This window comes from Dipteris shenzhenensis, chromosome 19 (genome assembly GCF_047967505.1).
Source record: "Dipteris shenzhenensis isolate YYH24624 ecotype China chromosome 19, Dip_SZ_1.0, whole genome shotgun sequence".
In the NCBI taxonomy this organism is placed as follows: domain Eukaryota; kingdom Viridiplantae; phylum Streptophyta; class Polypodiopsida; order Gleicheniales; family Dipteridaceae; genus Dipteris; species Dipteris shenzhenensis.
Window position 1 is genome coordinate 38,152,402 of NC_141614.1, and position 20,392 is coordinate 38,172,793.

Sequence of the window (20,392 nt, forward strand, 5' to 3'; positions counted from 1 at the left end):
TAACTAATGGACCAATTAAGAATTTCCAAATTTCCAAGAATCTGGATTTTTAGCTTTGCAAAAGTAGAACCGCTGCTAAGGCAACCCAGAGGGAAGGCCAATAACAATGATTTTATTTTTCCTATCTCAAAACCACAATTTTCACTAAGGCCTACCAAAGGAAGGCTAAAAAGGGAAGCAAGGAAATATATATTGTTTAGAAGAAAATGTTAGTTGTATTGATGAGTGAGCCGTTGGCCCCTTGAACCTTGGCTTGAACTACAATCGAGCAACTTTACTTTATACCAAGAGCTTCACAAAATGGACAACCCTAATTTTACAGCACCTTCATCTTCTTCATAGCACAATTCTTCTTCTCAAATTTCTCATTCCCACCTTTCTATCTTTGCCAAGTCTCATCCAATTCCTCTTTGCCATGGAAACTGAATCCGTTCCTAATGGCGTCCCAGCTCCCCCCGCCCCTGTCGCTCCTCCCCCTCCCCGCTTGAATGATCAGGTTGCTGAGTCCCTCAAGCTCGAATATCAACTCATGAAGGTGCCTTATGAGCAACTCAAGAAATCCATAAGGGCAAGCCATCGGCTCGTTGAAAAGGAGATGAATGCAGTCGTCTCCGGGGTCGCAGAGGCCGTTGAAAAGAACATGTCTAAAGAGGAGGCTGTACAGCATTTAACCAGTCTTGTATCCCGTTTGCAAGGGCTGAAAAGGAAGGTACTTCGCTTTGGGACAATGTTTCAGTTGATTTTTCCAAGTCGTATTATGTATATCCAGGTATTGGGTAGCATCCTCTTTGCAATTGATACTAGAAAACGAGATAGACGGTCGCTTTCAAGGAAGGATAATGTTGAAATTCCTCATAATCACGGTAACAGCATGGTAGAGCTGCTGCCAATATGTTTTATTGGAATTGATATTTGATTTGCAAGGACACTGAATCATACGTCCAGCGGCAGATCCGTGCATGCGGGTTAGCTCCCCTAACGAGTTGCTCTATAGGGGTAGGTTGGGCAAGGGGCAGATGAATGCCAAGCAACGGCCTTGACAGTAGTTCTTTCAGCGTTGCAGATGATATGGGGACTGGAGCATTCGTATGTGTTATAATTTTCCTGGCATGGAGAAAGGCGTGAGCTATGAGATCCACCATCGGACCGCTCTTGGGCGTCAAATTTCATTGTGTAATTCAATAATCTTTCTCAACCGAGGCAGGATAATAAAGGCACGTGCAGGGGACCTTAAATAGGGCCAAGATCCGGGTCTGTAGGGCAAGAAGGCCACAAACTGGGTCGGCCCAGTTTGTGGGCAGTTGACTGGCTGACAGACCAATTGGCCAGTCTATGAGCAGGTCGGCAGCAGGTCTGAAGGGATGCAAAGCCTTTAAAAGGGCTCCCTTGGGGGGGCATTCTGCAGTTCACTTCTCTGAGCGGGCCTCTGGGGTCCCAGTTGTATTGGGAATTGTACATAGCCTCATGCTCCCTGTGCAAGCCTGTTGTACAAAGTTATTCTATTGCAATAAAGTCCTTGGGGGGGGGTCTAACCAATTATTTTTGATGCCTAGTGCTGTGCTTTTCTCTCATTTTCCCTGCTCCTCCACCCCTTCCTGCGTTGCAATTTTCGGTTCCAGCACTTTCTTGAGGTTTCCTAAGTTGTCCCGAAGTTCTCCAATCCCTAGATGTTGACGAATACTATGAGACATCTTTGAAGGGATCTGAAGATAAGTCGTCCAAAACTTCTGATTATAAGGCTCGACAGTATCTGAAGTTGTCATTTGCACGCTTTCCCAAGATAAATTTTTAGGCAACAACTGCTCATAAAACTTCATCTGCGACCAAAAGAGCTCCTACCATGCGCTAGCGCTGTTTGTACTCACAATCTTCAACTTTGACTTCTCTTGGTAGTGTGAGCTGGTGGATAAATTGCAAAGCTTTTTCACTAGCTCCATAATATCCAAAGTGGTAAACTTGATGGACTTACCACCTTCTTTGAAGTCTTTGCTTCTGGATGTGGATCTCCTCCTTTTTCCATGACGGAAATGTTCTGCTAGAGGAGGACGAGGAAGAAGAAGAAGATGATAATGATCATGATGATGATGATGAGGAGGAGGAGGAGGAGGAGGAATAAGAGCTGCTGGTCGAGGGCAAGCTGAAACTTAAGGATCTTCACCCATGCTTCTTACTCCGTTTTCTATGGGGCTTCGAGCTTCTTCTTCTTCTTTCTCTTGATCTGTGCCAGTGACAGGAAGATACCAGACTAGGGAAACGGCACCAGCAGCTCCAAACAGAGTCGAATCTCCCCACCAAGGATTGCGCCAAGGTTCTAGGACTGCCTGTACTGTAGGACAATTGCCAAAGCTCCAAACAGAGTCAATCTCCCATGAAGGATTGCACCAAAGTTCTAGGACTACCTGTAAGTCAAATCGCAAATCGCTTTGTTCACAATTTTATGGCAACCAGTTGGCTGGAGTAGGCTGAGCTGATTTACGATCAATCTATAAGCTTCTGGCCTAAGACGTTGGCATTGAAACTCTCTTATCCAAAATCGTTGCTGTCCTCAACAATCTTCTTAGTCTTGGGACCGTTGTCACCAATGAAAGTGACAATCCTAAGCTCCGATACCACAGAAACCTTAACTAAATCTCAAGCACAGCTCCCAATAAGCACACCACAGCCCCTCTAGTTAATTCACACCTCAAATCCTCAAGAACAAGTGGCTAAAAACCAAATAGCAGCAACCAGGAACAATTCAAGGAGCAAATCGCCTTGAAAAGACTAAGCTTTGAAAGTATAGGGTTGACTTACATCCTAGTATTCGTGCCCCAAGACAAAACTTCAAGACTTGATGCATTCAGTGAGCAAATTAAAGAAGATTTGCTGCAGAGAGTACAAGTGTCAAAAGGCAAGGATGGGGACTCCATCAATGAAAGAAGATTTGCTGCGGACAATACAAGTGTCAAAAGGCAAGGATGGGGACTCCATTAGAAGGAATATGGTACCAGCACAAAGTCAAAAGAAATTTTAGCCTCAGAAGCTGAGGGGTTCAACAAAGCCCTTCAAAGGAAAATCAAAGTTCACTTGAGACCTTCCGGAAGGAAGTCCGAAGGAACGTGCTTTCATTGCGGAAATGAAAGGCATATGGCTGCCCAGTTGCCCCGAAAAGCCTCTAGGTTGAGGGAGCAGAAAATGCCTAGAGAACCACCAAAGACCTTGGTGGGAGGAGTTCCCGATGTTCTGGGGAGTGGCCGATCCTGAGGCCAGAGAACTTTCAGGGGCAAAGTAAGGTGCAACGGATAACTTCATCTCGCATGATCTCACTGTTGGAAGTCAATGTCCCCTACTTGTGAGCCCTCATGTGATGAGGACATGGGGGGCCATATGGCTGTGAGGGGGAGGGATAATAGGGGACTATTTTGGGCTGCAGGACAGCAACATAAAGACTGCAAGGAAGGCCGGAAAAGGGCAAGACAGCAAGCCCTATTGAACACCCTGGCAGCCCCTTATATAGGCTGCCTAAGGGGGGCTGTTTGGGGCAGATAAGGCCGACTGGTAGGCCGGCCTTCCAGTCTGCGAACCAACCAGAAAGTCAGCCACTTTCAGGGTCTTCAGCCCTCTATAAAAGGGGCCCCTTGCCTGCCTTATCCTCCATCAGACACTGAAGCCTAAGAGGCAGCGTAGAGCAGGAATTAGCCCATAGAGAGTCTCAGTTTTGCCCAGCCCCTTGCTGGATATCTTGCGCTCACCTTGAGCTGAGTTTTGCCCACTATTTGGTGGAGGAATACATCTGAGTTCTCTCTCATTCTCTCTCTTGTATACGCTGTCTATGTTCTACCTTCAAAGTGAGGTTTTCACTTGTGGTCTGCCTCATTAAGTGTGAGACGAAGCTGTTCCTATTCCACATAGGTTGTGAGGATAGAGAGATTCTTTCCCTCATTTCCGACATGGTATCAGAGTATGGCTCTCAGCTCTAGACACTCTCACATCGAAGGTATCAGAGTATGGCTCTCAGCTCTAGACACTCTCACATCGAAGGAAGGAGTTCTTCTACTCGAAAGCGACTCCAATTCAAATAAGGTTTGCAGAGCTCTATTCAATTTTTGGTATTTGCAGTACACATGTCGAAGTCAGATATCTCTCCTGCCTTGCTCTTCATACTTCCTTCTGTAGTCATGTCCCCTCTTATACCATCCCTAACTTTGGAGAGTCCGGGAAGTTGGATGTGTAATGAAGGCCAAAAGTGGGTCAAGTTAGTGAGGGTCAAGATAATTAGTATTTGGGGTGTTTGCAAGATAGAGGGGTCTAAAGGGCTAGGGAGGTACTATATAAGTACCCTCCTCTCATGTACAAGGACACCTTTTGATGTGACATCTAATCCTATCTACTCCCACCTCCTTTCTCCTACGTGCTGCCTACACTCTCTCTCCCAATCTCTCTCTCTCTCTCTCTCTCTTTCCCTCACTCCCTCTCTCTCTCTCTCTCTTCCTCTCCCTATACCCCTTTCCCTCCTATCTCTCCCTCTCTCCTCTTTCCTCTCCTCTCCCCTCTCCTCTTCCCCCTTTTTTGCCATCTTTGGCGCTTCACTAATTCAGCCCCGGCCTCCTTCATTGCATTGGTATCAAAGCTCTGCTCTTTGGCACCTCTTCCCTTGCACCTTTCATTCCGCGTTGAAGCAACACGCAACACCAATGCCAGGCACAACGACACATTTTGGAGCTGACTTGTTGAGGCAGGCGCAAGTGATTGTATGGTCTCCACAAGAAGAAACATCCAACTTGCTATTTGACTGGAACGCCACTAACGAATCAGCTTTTAAGGCAGTAAGCTATCAAGATAGGTTTAGCGAGCCTGGTGACCTACGTCAACGTCAATGACAACCAAGCCACAACAGCCCAAAAATTGGCTAATGTCTACCTTCAAAGAGGTTGCTTAGCACCGACTTGGTATCCATTCGTAGAGCAATTGACAACCATTTCGAATCCTGAATCAAGATCAAGTTTCATCACACCGGTGTCAGCTCTAGGAATTAGCGTCAGTCCCTGGTCGTGAAATTTTGAAAGGGGGTAGCCTCTGCTAGTCATTGCCTACTCCTGCATCTTATTGAATGCTGGTGGTGCATTTTTGAGACCGAGTGCCATGACTACGAACTCATAAGAGCTCGCTCTATCGTGATGCTATTTTTGGGATGGTAGTGTCGAATATTCTGACCTGATGATAACCACTCTTAAGGTCTATCTTCGAAAAATATGTTACACTGTTTAAGCACTCTAAGATATATTCTATGTGGGGCATAGGAAATTTATTGCTGATCGTAATCTTATTGAGTGTCGTGTAGTTGACACATAGTCGTGCCAACTTATCCTTTTTCTGGACAAATAAATTTGGAGCCGCAAAAGTCAATGAGGGTGGTCTGTTAAACTCAGAACGCAATAACTAAGTGAGCTATTGTTCTAATTCTGGCTCCATAGACTTAGATAATTGATAGGGAGATGTACTGGGAGGTCGGACAGTACCGAGATAAGGAGGCACGAGTAGGTCCTCCCACTTTGTCCTCAACAGCACTCAACAGAGAAGAGGCTATGGGGACAAGATCTAGTTCTGCCCAGGAAAAAGGGAAAGGAGTAATGGAAGAGAAACCACTGGAGACAATGACTCACAGTTCAGACCTACATCCACATCCTCGTGTAAGCTTCTGGAACCAATTTGATTATATAATGGCTTTCAAAGTACCCCCCTCTTTTCAATTCATTGTTGTACTCCTCAGCAACAATAGCCCAAGTGAAATGCACGGCCTTGCCTACACTCAAAACAACAGAACTAAACTGGAGTATGTATGTGTTGAGAGACCACACTCAACATCATGTGATTACATGTGCAAAGCCATATAGAGTGCTTTAAAGGAAAGGGTTAGATGCCCTAAAGCTGTGTTGGTAGATCGTCCTGGAGCACAAATATATTGAAACTCTTGGATTAGATTGGCCATGGCTTGCCCCAAAGGAGGAGCTGGCTGCATTGGATGCAGCTGGCAGCGGACATACACCAGTGCGCATACTGCGCCTTTGTGAACAGCTCGGGCTGCTTGGATGCGAGAAATCTGAGGAATACCAGGAATACTTTTGTCCTTGCGGACGATGGCCGTCTCAATTAAGGAATCCTGCTGCCAATTGAGCATAGGTGAATATTCTGGGAACCATTGGATCCCCAATATCATGTCGCATCCTAATAATGGTGTGAGGATGAAGTCTCACTGTTTCTTCTTGCGGAGCTGCACTCACCCCATAAGGTGCCCTGTTTGGTGGACTACTGCTTGGCACTATATCAATCCCATGATCCTTAGGCCTCTTGGGTGGAAGTTCCCCTGGCAATGAGTCAGAAAAACACTCTTTAAACTAATTAAGAAAATCTGACTGCTCTTTATCCAGCTTAGAGATTACAGATTTTGGATCATTAGACTTAGTATCCTTTGCAAAAACTAAATACGCATTGAGCATATAGCTGAAGAGATACAATAGGGAATGACTCTCCCTTAAGTTTTACATCCAATACATGTCTATGCTCCAGAGAGATCTTCCAATTATATGTATCCACCAAAGCATGAACTGTGTGACACCAAGGCATAGCCAACAAAACATCATAGCCCTCAAGAGGCATTATATAAAATTCCTTGCTGTCCACAAAGCTCTGAATGTGCAAGCGGAGTTTTCCAATGATAGGGGTGACCAGAGTGCTAAGAACAGGACAAGCCAAGCTTGCCGCTCATAGACCCCATCTCCTTTGCACGGATTTCAAGTTTGCCTGCCAACTCCGAAGAGAGAGTTTGCACGAGCCCCTCGGTCAAAGAAGATCAATGACTTCTGATCTCTCACTTTGCCCCATGCCCTTCAAAAGTTCTGTAGCATGCCCATTGGGCTGCTCAGTGATAACATTAGGCACTAATCTTGCAGATGGTTTCGGCTTCTTGCTTTTCTACTCATCCCTATCATCCATTTTCCCTTTACGCTTGCGTTTTGGGCAATCCCATGCCATGTGCCCCTCTTTCTTGCAGTGAAAGCATTTCCTTTCTTCATGTGATAGCCAATTGGAGCCTGGCCTATCAGGCTTCTTCCCTTTGTTGAATGGAGCCTTGGAGGCATTCCTTGTCTTTCCTGCTTTCTTAAATCTCTCAGACTTACTGCTTTTATACCCGTTGGTCTTTCCAAGCAACAATGCATCAGCTGTGGTAGCATTTTCAATTAGCTGAGACATGTTGGTTACCTGTGTCTTTGTGCAGCAGTCTCTTATTTCCTTGAGCAGCCTACAGCAATATTTTTCAATTTGCTTTGACAAAGGCACATGCCGATAAGAGCTAACCAGCAATATGTGTTGGTTCATGGATTGAACAATGAGGCAAAGGTGAATCACAATGAACACTTCTTTATTCATGAGTGGTTACATATATATAGGCAACTGCCTCCATGTTGGTAGATCCCAGATCCACAATCATCTCCATGAATAGCTCAATCAATTACCTCCTATGATCACTCCAAATCCACACATCACACCAACCTGACATACCTAACTGCCAAGTCACTAGAACCTTCTAGCACACCTACACTCACACACTCCTAGCCCATAGGCACACAAACACATACATCAATTTGTCCTTCATTCCCTTCCCACAAATTAATGATCTCATCCCTCAGCAGTAGTAGATGCTCCATGGCTTGCCCACCATCATGTGGCAACACACATGGCCCCAACCTGTGACTCACTCCTAGGACTCTTGGTTTACAACTGGATTTTCCTTTCCTCTTCCAAGAGGGATGCCTCAATTTCCACCAAACTAATCTCCCCTGTGCTCCAAAAACATGCTCAAGATGAGTCCATACAGCATGAGTAGTCTCACAGCCATCAATGTGGTGGATAAAAGAATCACTCAATCCAAGAGCAATTATGGCTAGTGCTTTTTCATCCTTAGGGAGCCATAAAGCTTCTCCTTCCCTAGTTGTTGGTTTATTTTCTTTTCCATTAGCCACCTTCCAGATCCCCTTTTTCATGAGAATAAATTTCAGTTTGGTCTGCCAAGTATGAAACCCTCTCCCCCTCGAACTTATCTATCTTGATTTTGGAGGCCATTTGGGAAGGTCTTACCAATTTCATGGCAGCGTCAAATCCCTTTACAAAAGATCAGTCTTTCTGAACAAAGAAATCACCTTCACCATATAGGTGCAAATTGCTAGATAAAAATTCAGAAAAACCTAGTTGTTTGGCATATGCATAACCAGTTGGCTTCTCCCACATCCTCTTAACTGGGGTCTTCTTTACCTTGTACTTTGTCCTTTTTGTAGTCTTCTTCAAGTGCTTAGCATTGGAAGAGCTCTGAGAACTTGGCATGTTGTCAAGAAATCAATATCAACTGAACTTCAAAGAGCATTCTCTGAACTGAAAAAGCAATCTTTGAACTGTACTTTAATTCCACTTTATACCTCAAGCATCACCTTAGCATTTAGTGTAGCATCAAACTTCAAGAAATGTCTAGAAATGCTTACAAAAAACAGAGGAACCTTGGAGGCTTGATACCTCACTCCACATAGCATCAAACTTGGGGCTTTTGCTGTGCAATCAAAGGTACACAGGAAGAGAAGACTCAGTACAAATTTTAGGCAAAATGGTGCGTCACATCACCCGGGGCAGCAACATCTTCATCAACTGAGAAAGCCATGTCTTCTCCTAAACCGACTGGTTTTTCGTAGATTTCTCCTCATTCACTTGACCATTTGGACTCAAAATTCACCAGCAGGTGGCTCATAGGGTCGCCTAACTTCTCTCAGAGCATTTGAGGAATGGTGGCTCCAGTAGGCTCAATTTTCAGAAATGGCGCGGGCTGAAGGAGGAGGCGGCACGGGCTGTAGGAGCTCTATTTTCAAAATTCCTCCCAGGTGGAAGTGCGCCCTAACGAGGGGAAGCTACAGCAGAGAGGGCATGAGCAATGATGGCTTGTAGGTGGAGAACATGCTTAAGGCATTTCAGGAAGGTAGGTAGAAGAGAAACTCCATTTGGGGAAGAAGAGGGAATCTTCTTGGAATCTTGTGGATACTCTTTCTAGGCACTAGGATTCTCAGCAAGCTCTGATACCACATGTTGGTTCATGGATTGAACAATGAGGCAAAGGTGAATCACAATGAATACTTCTTTATTCATGAGTGGTTACATATATATAGGCAACTGCCTCCATGCTGGTAGATCCCAGAGCCACAATCATCTCCATGATTAGCTCCATCAGTTACCTCCTATGATCACTCCAAATCCACACATCACACCAACCGGACATACCTAACTGCCAAGTCACTAGAACCTTCTAGCACACCTACACTCACACACTCCTAGCATAGGACTCCTAGCCATAGTTACCAGGGAACGTCGTTCCGCCTTCGTGGAACGTGGGAACGCCGTTCCTTGAAGGAATACTACACGGGAATGTCCCGGAACGTCCAGGCACACACACATACATCAATTTGTCCTTCAATATGGCTTACCAAAACTTTTTATTGTGCTCTTCCAAAGTCTTGGGTCTTGGAGGGTCGGCCATGTATGGATGCACCATAGGAGGTTATATTCTAATGGGTCAGGACTTTACATGTGGGAAAAAGAATGACATGTATGCTAAGATACATGACTTCTTTTTGCTAGAGTGTGACCTTGCATGAGAGTATAAGAAGAAGGGGAGGACTGTCAAATGGCTGCAGATTTTGTTTTTCTAGACTTTCCTATAGGAGAGGACTTGGGTGACAGTTCTCCATTGCCTTCTTGGAATATACTTTTGGAGGAGCACATGAAGTATGGGTTGGCTACTGCTGCAGCGAGTCTAGGAGACAGTGGGTGGCTTGCTATTCTATGTCCCATTGCATGTACTTGAGATATTGAGAACAGCTGGCTTGTGCCATGCTGTCATAACATCTACCTCGAAGGTAGTGTCAACCAAGTAGCTGAAAACACTGTTTGAACTGAACCAAACTGGTCAGTGCTTTGTTTTGTAACAACAAATCGGTCCACCACTAGAAAGCATTTCCCTTGAGAAAGGTGGCTGCCTTTCGCATTTTAGAGGACTCAGTGACGTTCCCTCCTGACAAGGCTGCATCAAACTGTTGCACAAAAGTTAGAGCCTTCAACCTATCTTGAGCCCATTGAAGCTCACAAACTTCATTGCTGCGAGAACAGCTGACTTGTGCCATGCTGTCATAATGAAGGTAGTGGTCAACCAAGTAGCTGAAAACGCTGTTTGAACTGAACCCAACTGGTCAGTGCTTTGTTTTGTAACAACAAATTGGTCCACTACTATAAAGCATTTCCCTTGAGAAAGGTGGCTGCCTTTCGCATTTTAGAGGACTCATTGAAGTTCCTCTTGACAAGGCTGCATCAAACTGTTGCACAAAAGTTAGAGCCTTCAACCTATCTTGAGCCCATTGAAGCTTCACTGCTGCCCCACCTTCCTTGTAATCCTTAACATTCCCTTTGGGTGTTAGATTGTCATTAAAAGCTTGTCTTGCACTGTCACTACCCATTGGAGTTTTTTCCAAACCGGCTTCAGGCATTCCAAACATACCCGTGGGAGCTCCAAAATTCCCTTGCATTCCACCTTGCATTCCTGGCCGCATGCCAATATTCCCTGACATTTTGTTATGCATTCCAGGCTGCATACCCCCAAACATTCCCTTGCATACCCTGCATACCAGGCTGAGGACCCATTGGATAGTTTCACGCATTCTAGGAATATCTATAGCTTGACCAGCCATAGCCTGGTGCATGAAGGATTGGGGGAAAGCTTGCTGTCCCTGATTTGCATTCTGAACATTATTCCCTTTACTAGAACCATAAATAGATTGCTGCAATGGAGCACCCTGTACATTTGGCATTACTGAAGGCTGTCCATTGAATGGCATGGAACCTTCGGGCTGCTTCTGAGCCCCACTAGTTTTCCGTGGATGTGAATGACTCTTTTTCTTTTCAGACTTAAAAGGAGTTTGCATAAACTCAGCAAAACTTGGATCCTACGTGAGATGAGGAAGCGCTCCCACTACACGTAACAGCTGTGCTTTAAACAATGCATCAGCCTCCTCTACATCCTCAGCAACATTAAACCCTCCAGGCCGTGTTTCATTCACACCCAGAGCATTTACAGCTCGCTGCCCGTCAGCATTTTGAGCATCCTGAAAAGCTCCCTCATTCATTGGCTTGCATCGTGCTCATCCTGAGAGGACTCCTCTTCCATATCCCAATCATCATCTGTAAGAGACATTTTTGCCGAATTTCTCTTTGCTGTAGTCCAATGGCAATACTCCACCTTCTCCTTTAGTGCTAGCCTTCGTCTAGGCTGAGTCTGCCCTTCACCTCTAGAGTGCCGATAAAAACGCAGTACGAAGACTTTGTATATATGGATGCTCAAGTATGTGTGGGTGTGTGGATTTGTATGTGTGTGATGGAGTTCATGGTTTTCAACCTTATGAGTGACTATCATGAGATTGAAACTGCACTATGTTGTGTTTTTAGAGGATGAGTTTGGGCATGTTCTTGGACTCATCTAGGTATATAAATATTCCACCAGAGACAATCACAGGCTCACCTCCTTAAGAAAGATGGTGATGTCCCATCAATAGAACCATGAAATTGGCCTTAAGGCCAACAAGAGGGTGGTATCACGAAAATATTCAGCAAATAACTGAAATACAAATTGGGAGCTAGAGCGCTCATGCTTAAGAACAAGGACAAAGATTGGCCCCAAACCTTTGCTGCTCCTTTCAATATTTCTTTGTTAATTGGAGAGCCTTGCCAAAGAGACACACAGTGGATTCAATCCCACTTGCATTCAATGCATATCAAACTCCTACTCCCTATAGGCATCAATGCCTCAAGCCATTCCCATGCTGGGCTCTGTTCACATCATGCTTCTAATAGGCACCCAAATCTGTCCTCAGAGCTAGCAAGAAGTCTGGAAATTTTTTACTAGCAATCCCAAGCCGGATCACACAACTCCCTTGCCAACCTCAAGTGTCCTTTGGACCACTGATGTGCTTAAAGAAATGAAAAACGGCTTACATGATCAGCTTGCAATCTCGAGAGTCAGCATCTCTCACTCAAGGTATCACCCATGCATCTTCTTGCTTGCAATGGCTCTCCATTTCGGCTCACAATCAAGATAAATTTCTAGAGAAGGAACTGGGCATTCTTATCCATCCCAAGGGAAGAAAGAGTGAGCTCATCCACGAGCTCAAGCATACGTGAAACAAGCTACCACTTGAATGCTGGCACACAAGCATATGCAGATACTCCTCAGTAGAATGCAAGAGCTGAAAGGAAGAATGGGATGACTTTAGTGCTAGAGCAATGCTTAGTGAGAAGCATCTTCCGAATCAGTATTGGGCAGAAGTAATAGCCATTGCAAACTATTTGCTTAATCGGCTTCCTACCAAACTGATACAAGACCTATGACTCCTTATGAAGCATTCACTGGACACAAGCCACACATTGGGCATCTCCACATATTTGGTTGCATAGCATATGCCCACATACATGATGATCATCGCAGGAAATTGGATGCGAAGTCACACAACTGCATCATGGTTGGCTACAGTGAAGAAAGCAAAGCATATAAGTTGTATGATCCCATCAACCGCAAAGTCATTATGTCCAAGGGGGCCAAAATGACTAAAAAGACCCAAATCAAGCACATGGAAAATTGAAACATGGCAATTTTCCAATTTGGAACGAGATGCTGGAGAAGCGTCTAGGTTGGACAGGAGGCAAAGGAGAGACTCGAAGGGATAGTTGTAGGGTGTGAAGGACAAACTACGTACGAATGGCTTGCAGGAGCAGTACGGTGGGCATACGGGATTTTGTATGGATGGGTAGGAGCATCATAAAACTCTAGTGTACACAATAAGGCGCATACAGGTGACCACAGGCAGAACACGTACAGTTGGGCGCAGTTTTATGTACCGATTTACATGTGTTGCTGTACGGAGTGGTATGTATATGTGTACGGCGTACGGTTGAGTATGTCCAGTCAACGACCATGGTACAGATTCGCTCATGGACGACTGTGTACGAACTTGCATATACGGACTGTTACGAACTTGCAGATACGAACAGTGTGGAAATGTATGGATGGCCTATGATCATTGCTGACGTGTGCACGTATGGGCAGTTTATGCACAGGTTGCTACGTTAAGTATAGGAGCAGTTTTGTGGAATGCTTGTACGGACAGCTCCTTTTGCCCCTTGGAAGGGTTCCAAGGCCCAACATTGGGCCTCTAGGCTCCATTTATGCCCTTTTTGCCCCTTTTATGGACCAAAACCCAAATTCACCCCCATGGCTGAATTCCCTAGGGGAAGCTTTGTAGCACCCACACCCCATGGCCCTACCTAGTTAGTTTTCCAGGGTCCTTCCCCCATGCAAGTTCAAACTCACGCCCTCATGATAGGATGCATGGTATGTGGATCGTGGCACATGACAACTGAGAGGGAGTGATATGCCTTGCTCATGCTGGTGCATCCAAGGTCAACCGTCATGTTGGGGGAGAACTCCAAACATGTAGTGAAAGGATAGGTACTATTTTGTTCATCACAGTTCAAGGTAAGACCAATTTGTTATCTAAAGGTCTGTTTCCTCCCATACTTTGCACAAATATTCTTTAGATTCATGCGATTATGAGGTTGAGATGAAGGGGAGAGTTTCATTATCAAGGTGTTGCATCTTAGATGAAAACATAAAAATGGTTGCAAAAAACGTCTTATAGTGGCCTCCACAAGAGATATGTCCATATTTCTTGTGCTTCTTCGTGCCGCAATTTGTGCTCGTGTCATAATTACATCCAAACTTTTGAAGCATTCAAATGTTTGACATTTTTAAATGCTTGATATTTTTGGGATGGCCAACTGGTGCCATACAAATGTGGACCCTAAGGGTAGAAAATGGTGGAGGGATGGTGGAGGAACAGCCCAAAAAAGAGTTGTGTGTGGGGGGAGGGGGGGTGAAGGGCAGTGGGAGGGAGTACAAGGCTCCTAGGTTGTACGGAGGAAGCTGAATGAAGCCGGGGGGGTGGAGCAGCTGGGGGAGGGGATGTACATGGGAGGGGGCGAGCTTGAAGGAGGTGGTGGAGCACGAAAGGAGGCAAGCAGCATGAAGGGCTGAGAAAGGAGGGGGGGGGGAGCAGCAGCCCAACAAAAGTGTGTGGGGGAAAGAGGAGTTATGGACTTCAGTGGTTGTGTGCATCTCTCAGATATATTTATTAAGAGCTTGTAGGCAGTGGTTGGCATTTGTATATTTGATGCAGTCTACTTTGTGTGCATTTGATGCAAACTGTGTTCCTGAGGGGTATCACAATCTCATAGGCATCCCCACATCTATTTTTTTTTCCCTTCATGCTATCAGAGCAACAAGTGAAAAGTTTGACCTATAAAGGCCCAACGCTTTGGGCAGTCATCGAGCATGTATACAGGCAACATGAGTCTCTGTATTTGGACCCCTGGAGGCATCCCCATCTAGACTTACCCAAAGAACAAACCTGTGACAATGTGGTCAGGATTGTCACGATCTGTGACGTATTCCTTTCTCTATATCTAGACTTATGGATGGTTTGATGAATGGACACTTGTGGAAGGGTATGCCCTTTCGACGGGACACTTCCTATGAGGCACAACCCTTCACAAGAGACATTCTATTGAAGAGACATTCCTATTGTAATGTACCCTCTCATCAAGGGTCACACCCTTCACAAGGGGTACACACCCCTTCATGCACATACACTTTGGAGTACACACCTTTTCATGTGTGACTCTTCACTCTCTATATAAGAGAGGCCCAATTGTATGGATGACACAACAGATACCCTACAGACATTCAAGCAATACAATTATTCCTTGTTCTCTGCTATTTTAGTCTCCTTTCTGTTCCTTGGCACATTTCTAAATATAGTAAATCTAGGATTTCTTACAGTGGTATCAGAGCAAATTTCGCTCCTGCCTGTAGGAAATGCCCCCCACCTTCTAGTGCCTATCTGATGCATCTTTTTCCGCTAGAAGGACATCCGTGCACATTGTGTATGGAAGAGATGGAGAGGATGAGCGTAAAAATTTTTAGCGCCAACCTTGCCTAAAGTCATCAATGGCCTCTCCATCTCCCACACATCACGAGTTGATGTGAATGGACACGACAAAAATCGTGTCTTTTCATGTGCTTGGGCTGTCCCAAAACCAAGGGACGCACCTTTTCCACCATCGGACACACCTTTTGATGAAGAGTCTCGATTCCTCACCCAAAGGACACACCCCATCGTGGACAAAAGGACACACCTATTAATGTAGGGACACCCCTTTTAAAAACAGGGACACACCCCTTCACAAAAAGGTGCACCTATTCCAAGGGTCACACCCCTTCGAATAGGCACACCTTTTAGGCACCAAGCACTTATAAAAGGGTACCTAGAGGGGGTTAAAATGGAAAACCCAGCCCCAAACCTTAGGTTTACCCTAGCTACCCAAGGGTTAAATAAACCCACTCTTTAATTTTTGGGCAACCACCCCATGTAGGCAGCCCAAACGAAAAAAAAAAACAAAAGGGACGTACCTTTTCAGCGCTCTACAGATTTTTTCGTCAAATCAGGTTGGTTTCGCTGCCAGCCCCTGCTTGCGCCATCTCACTGCCAGCCCCTGCTCGCTGCCAGCCCTGCTTGCGCCATTTCGCTGCCAGCCCTGCTTGCGCCATTTCGCTGCCAGCCCCTGCTTGCGCCATTTTGCTGCCAGCCCCTGCCTCGCCATTTCGCTGCCAGCCCCCTCACCATTTCGCTGCCAGCCCTGCTTGCGCCATTTCGCTGCCAGCCCCTGCTTGCGCCATCACGCTGCCAGCCCCTGCTTGCGCCATTTTGCTGCCAGCCCCTGCCTCGCCATTTCGCTGCCAGCCCCCTCACCATTTCGCTGCCAGCCCCTAGTCTCGCTGGTTTTTCGGCCCTGTTTCCAGCCAGCCTGCAGCGTGAGCACAGCGCCAGCCAGCCATTCTGCCGCAAATCAGACTGCAACCAGTTTTTTTTCGCCATTGATAGCCTGCTCCCCTTGGTTTGCCACCTTTTTCCTGCCAGATCAGCAGCAGGTTCAGCTTCCTATCGCGATGAAGACAGCCTGTTAAATGCCAGGCCCAGTTCTGCTCCTCGCCACCCATTGCAACATGGACCTCCGGACAGAAATCTGCAGGCCTCTTCTACGCAACAATTTGGCAGATTAAATCAATGCCAGGTGGAGTCTTTCCATTCTGCTTTTAAGGATTCTCTTGTCATTATCAAATTACAGCAAATGAAAGACGCTCCCTTAAAGCATGGAAACCCCTGGTAATTCACCCAGCATTTCAAGGACACCTCAGGCATCATCTACCACACAATATCGTGTTCAGATTGCACAACCAGCCCATTTCGGAGCTTTTGCATCGTGGGTTTTCTGTGTCATGTGCCCTCCTAGTGATTTGGACCACATCCTATACCTTCTGCGTGAGGCACCTCAGTTACATTACTTCCTCAGCACAATACAGGTTGTGTTCCACGAGACACGAAGATACCCAAAACCCAATATTCCTCAAGAGTTTGCTGTCCATCTTTGGAGAGACTTTTACCCCTCACCTTCGGCATCTCCAGGGTAGGATATCTGGGAGCTGAAGGAGGTGGAGAGTCCTATACAGGTTGTACCTTCCCCAAGATAGTATTTACACTCTGAAGGCACTTCTTCTCCTGGATATCCTCCACTTCCGACAGCAGCTCCCTATCCCTTCTCAGATCCGTGGATTCTGCAACCTACTCCTGTACTCTCACGAGCAGTAACACCTCTTTCGCCATCACCAGTGTTACCTCAGACAGGACCTCCTTTACCAGATTTCCACGGGTGGTTCCATGTGAGCAACCTCAGGGGGCAGACCGATTCTTCTTCCAGGAATGGTACAAACTAGAGCGCAAGTTCGCGCTTTTCTCACAGGGATCTCCGATATGTCGCAACGCTCGCGTGAAGCCTCTCCCGAGATCAAAGACTCAAGTCCAAAAAAGACCCCTGAAGTCAACATACAAGGCGAAACACTACTGCAACTTCAAATTTTCCAGCTTCAGGACAGCATCTCCGACTTGGTCCAGAAAGTTCAACAACTTCAAGATTCTCGCAGTACCACACATACAGAGGATGACGTGACGCAACCAGACGACTATGCGGATTCATTCCCACTAGAGGTAGAAAACATTGAACTACGTGCCCTCTACCGTTTACTTCAAGCTTTCAAAACTAAAAGACTTGACATCAAACTTCCGGAAGCCTACACTGGTCAACGTATTCGCCGAATAGTTGACCAATGGCTCGCAAAAATGCGCATGTATTTTGATACTGTTGACCTCACTGAAGGCAAAAAGATCGCCTTGGCAACCTCCCTCCTCAAGGATACAGCTTTTCTATGGTGGCAAAGATGCTTAAAGGACGGCAAAAGTGTGTTAACCTGGGAACGTTTTGAACACATGCTCCGTAAGCAGCTCATACCTGCCAATGCGGACTTCCAAGCACGTTCAAAACTCCGACAGTTGGAGCAAATGGGCTCCCTGTCTTCCTACATCTCTCAGTTCATCACATTGGTGCTGGAGATTGATGGTTTAATTGAGGATGATCGCCTTCATGCTTTCATCTCAGGCCTAAATCCCTCGTTACGCATTGATGTCCTTAAAGCAAACATCACCACCACAGCTGGCGCAATTGCTTACGCAGAGCGCATTACAGATTTCCAAAACACAGGGAAGCAGATTGCTAATCGCACACAAAACTCTAGTATGGCCAAAGGTGCTCGCCCTCAAGATAACACCAGGTTTCGAAAAAACTCCGGTAATCAAGGTCAGCGATAGTCTCGAGATCCTCAGAAGACTGAGAAATCATATGCTGGATTCCAATAGAAGCACTCCTCCAAGGATCGCGCCTCTTCTTCTTCACAAAGTCATTACCGACATCCCCAACATAAAGGTGCGGCCACTGACAAGAAGAACAACTCCAGCACAAAAGAACTTTGTACCATCTGTACAGGCGACCATAGATGGTTCGATTGTCCCAAGCGACCAAAGCAAAATTCCAATATGGAACCTATCACTTTCCAAAGAGAAGATGCTACCCCAGCACAAGACAAGAAAGACAAAGCTGTTCGAATGGCAAATACCATCCATCTGAGCCTTGCCAGCAACCCCGAACCTTCCCTGGCCACTCAAGTACTTTGTGTTCAAGGATCGATTCGTGGAACAACGGTTACTATCCTCATCGACAGTGGCTGCTCTCATAACTTCCTAGCTAGTTCTATGGTCGACAAACTTCGGTTGACCACTAGTCCTAATCTCATGGACTATCAGATTGAACTCGCAAATGGAACTACTTTCTTGTGCAACACAAGGATCAAAAACTTGTCTTTTCGCATCCAACATTATACGGACAAGTTGAACTTCGACATCATGCCTCTTTCTCGGTACGATGTCATACTTGGACAACAGTGGCTCTACGACTATGATCCATCAATCAGCTTTCGTAGCCATACTATCCAATTTGTCCACCAGGGAAAACTTATAGAGCTAACTGGTTCTAGGGACTCTGCTCCAACCCTAGTTGCCTATGCCCTACAAGTAAAGAAGTGGGTTCGTAAATGCCAAGTAAAGACTTCACTTCTGTTGGGTACGGCAGTAGAGGAGACAGCAACAAATGATCCTCCTGAATACTTCAACCAACCTTTTTTTCCAGCCCTACCTGGATATTTTTGAGTTCTTCAAGACCCAACTCGAATATTTGGGACATGTTATTTCAGCTTAAGGCATCTCTATGGATCCCAAGAAGGTCGAGGTAATCCGAAACTGGCCTACTCCTAAGAATGTTCATGATGTCCGCTCTTTTCTCGGATTGATAAACTTCTACCATACAAAGGTCTATCAGTTTTCCGAAATCGCAGCTCCTATGTCCGAATTATTGAAAAGCACAGCAGTTTTTCAGTGGCTTCCTAAAACAGAGTATAGTTTCCAACAACTCAAGCAAGCACTCACTACCACACCAGTTATGGCTATTGCTGACCCAAACCTTCCATTTGAGGTCATGACTGACGCTTCCGACATCGCTACAGGAGCAGTCTTGATGCAAGAAGACAGAGTTATTGCTTTTGACAGCCATAAACATTCTGATATCCAAACCCGATACCCGGTTTATGATAAGGAGTTTCTTGCTGTTGTACATGCTTATCACTCTTGGAAACATTATCTCATGGGAGCCGACTCTGTGGTTAAGACAGACCATCACTCTTTAAAGTATATCTTTACTCAGCCAGTCACGAACGCTCGACAAGCATGCTGGGGTGAGTTTCTGGCCAACTTTCACATGACCATTGAGTACATTCTAGGACTACGCAATGTAGTTGCAGATGCTCTCAGCAGGTTAACTCTAGCATCAGCTATGGCAATCTCTACATTATCTGTGGATGTTCCGAATTCATTCAAAGGAAAGTATTTCAATGATAAAGACTTTGGCACAGCAGTACAAGTTCTTTCAAAAGATTAACCTTCGACTTCCGAACAGAAGATTTTCTCATCCTATTCTTATACGGACGACCTTCTGTACTATCAAGATCGCGTGTGTGTACCACATGACAAGGATGTTCGACGTCTTTTGTTAAAAGAGCATCATGTAGTTCCTTATGCTGCCCATCCAGGCATCAACAAGACTTATCGGTTACTCAGTGCAACATACTACTGGCCTCAGATGAAAAGCGACGTCATCAAAATGGTTACATCTTGCTTATCTTGTCAACAAATGAAAGCAAGCCGACGACTTCCAACAGGACTTCTTCAGCCTCTTCCAGTTCCAACTGAAAGGTGGGAAAGTATTTCCATGGATTTCATTACAACACTACCACGATCCTCCCGAGGTAATACTCAGATTATGGTAATTGTTGATCGATTGTCCAAAATGGCACACTTTGTTGCTTGCAAAAGCAGTGCACAGGCTCCGGACATCGCCAAACTCTTCATACAACACATCTTCTGACACCATGGATTGTCCAAGAATATCATATCCGACAGAGATCCTAAGTTTACCAATCACTTTTGGATTTCACTGTTTGAATCTTTGGGAACAACTCTACTGTTTAGTTCAGCCTACCACCCAGAATCAGATGGCCAGACTGAAAGAGTCAACCAAGTTCTAGAAGAAATGCTTCGACATTATATTCAGTCACGCCTAGTAGCTTGGGAAGAGTATCTACCACTCCTTGAGTTTGCTTATAATAACTCTTTCCATGTGCCATTAGCATGACTCCATTCCAAGCAGCTTATGGACACACTCCGATTGTACCAACGAATTTTGTACTTCAACATCGAGTGGCCCTAGCTGATCAAGT

At 45.6% G+C, this 20,392-nt stretch overlaps 1 protein-coding gene across 2 annotated transcripts in view; it reads left to right on the plus strand.

Moving 5' to 3' along the window:
• Nucleotides 1-218: 218 nt before the first annotated feature.
• The window catches only part of LOC147890441 (LisH/CRA/RING-U-box domains-containing protein), a 47,050-nt gene continuing 26,876 nt past the window's right edge, over nucleotides 219-20,392 (plus strand). For both annotated transcript variants that reach the window (XM_087390986.1, XM_087390987.1), the window contains exon 1: nucleotides 219-709. In XM_087390986.1, the coding sequence (XP_087247112.1) occupies nucleotides 416-709 (294 nt within the window). In that variant the 5' untranslated portion in view covers nucleotides 219-415. The remainder of the gene's footprint in view (nucleotides 710-20,392) is intronic.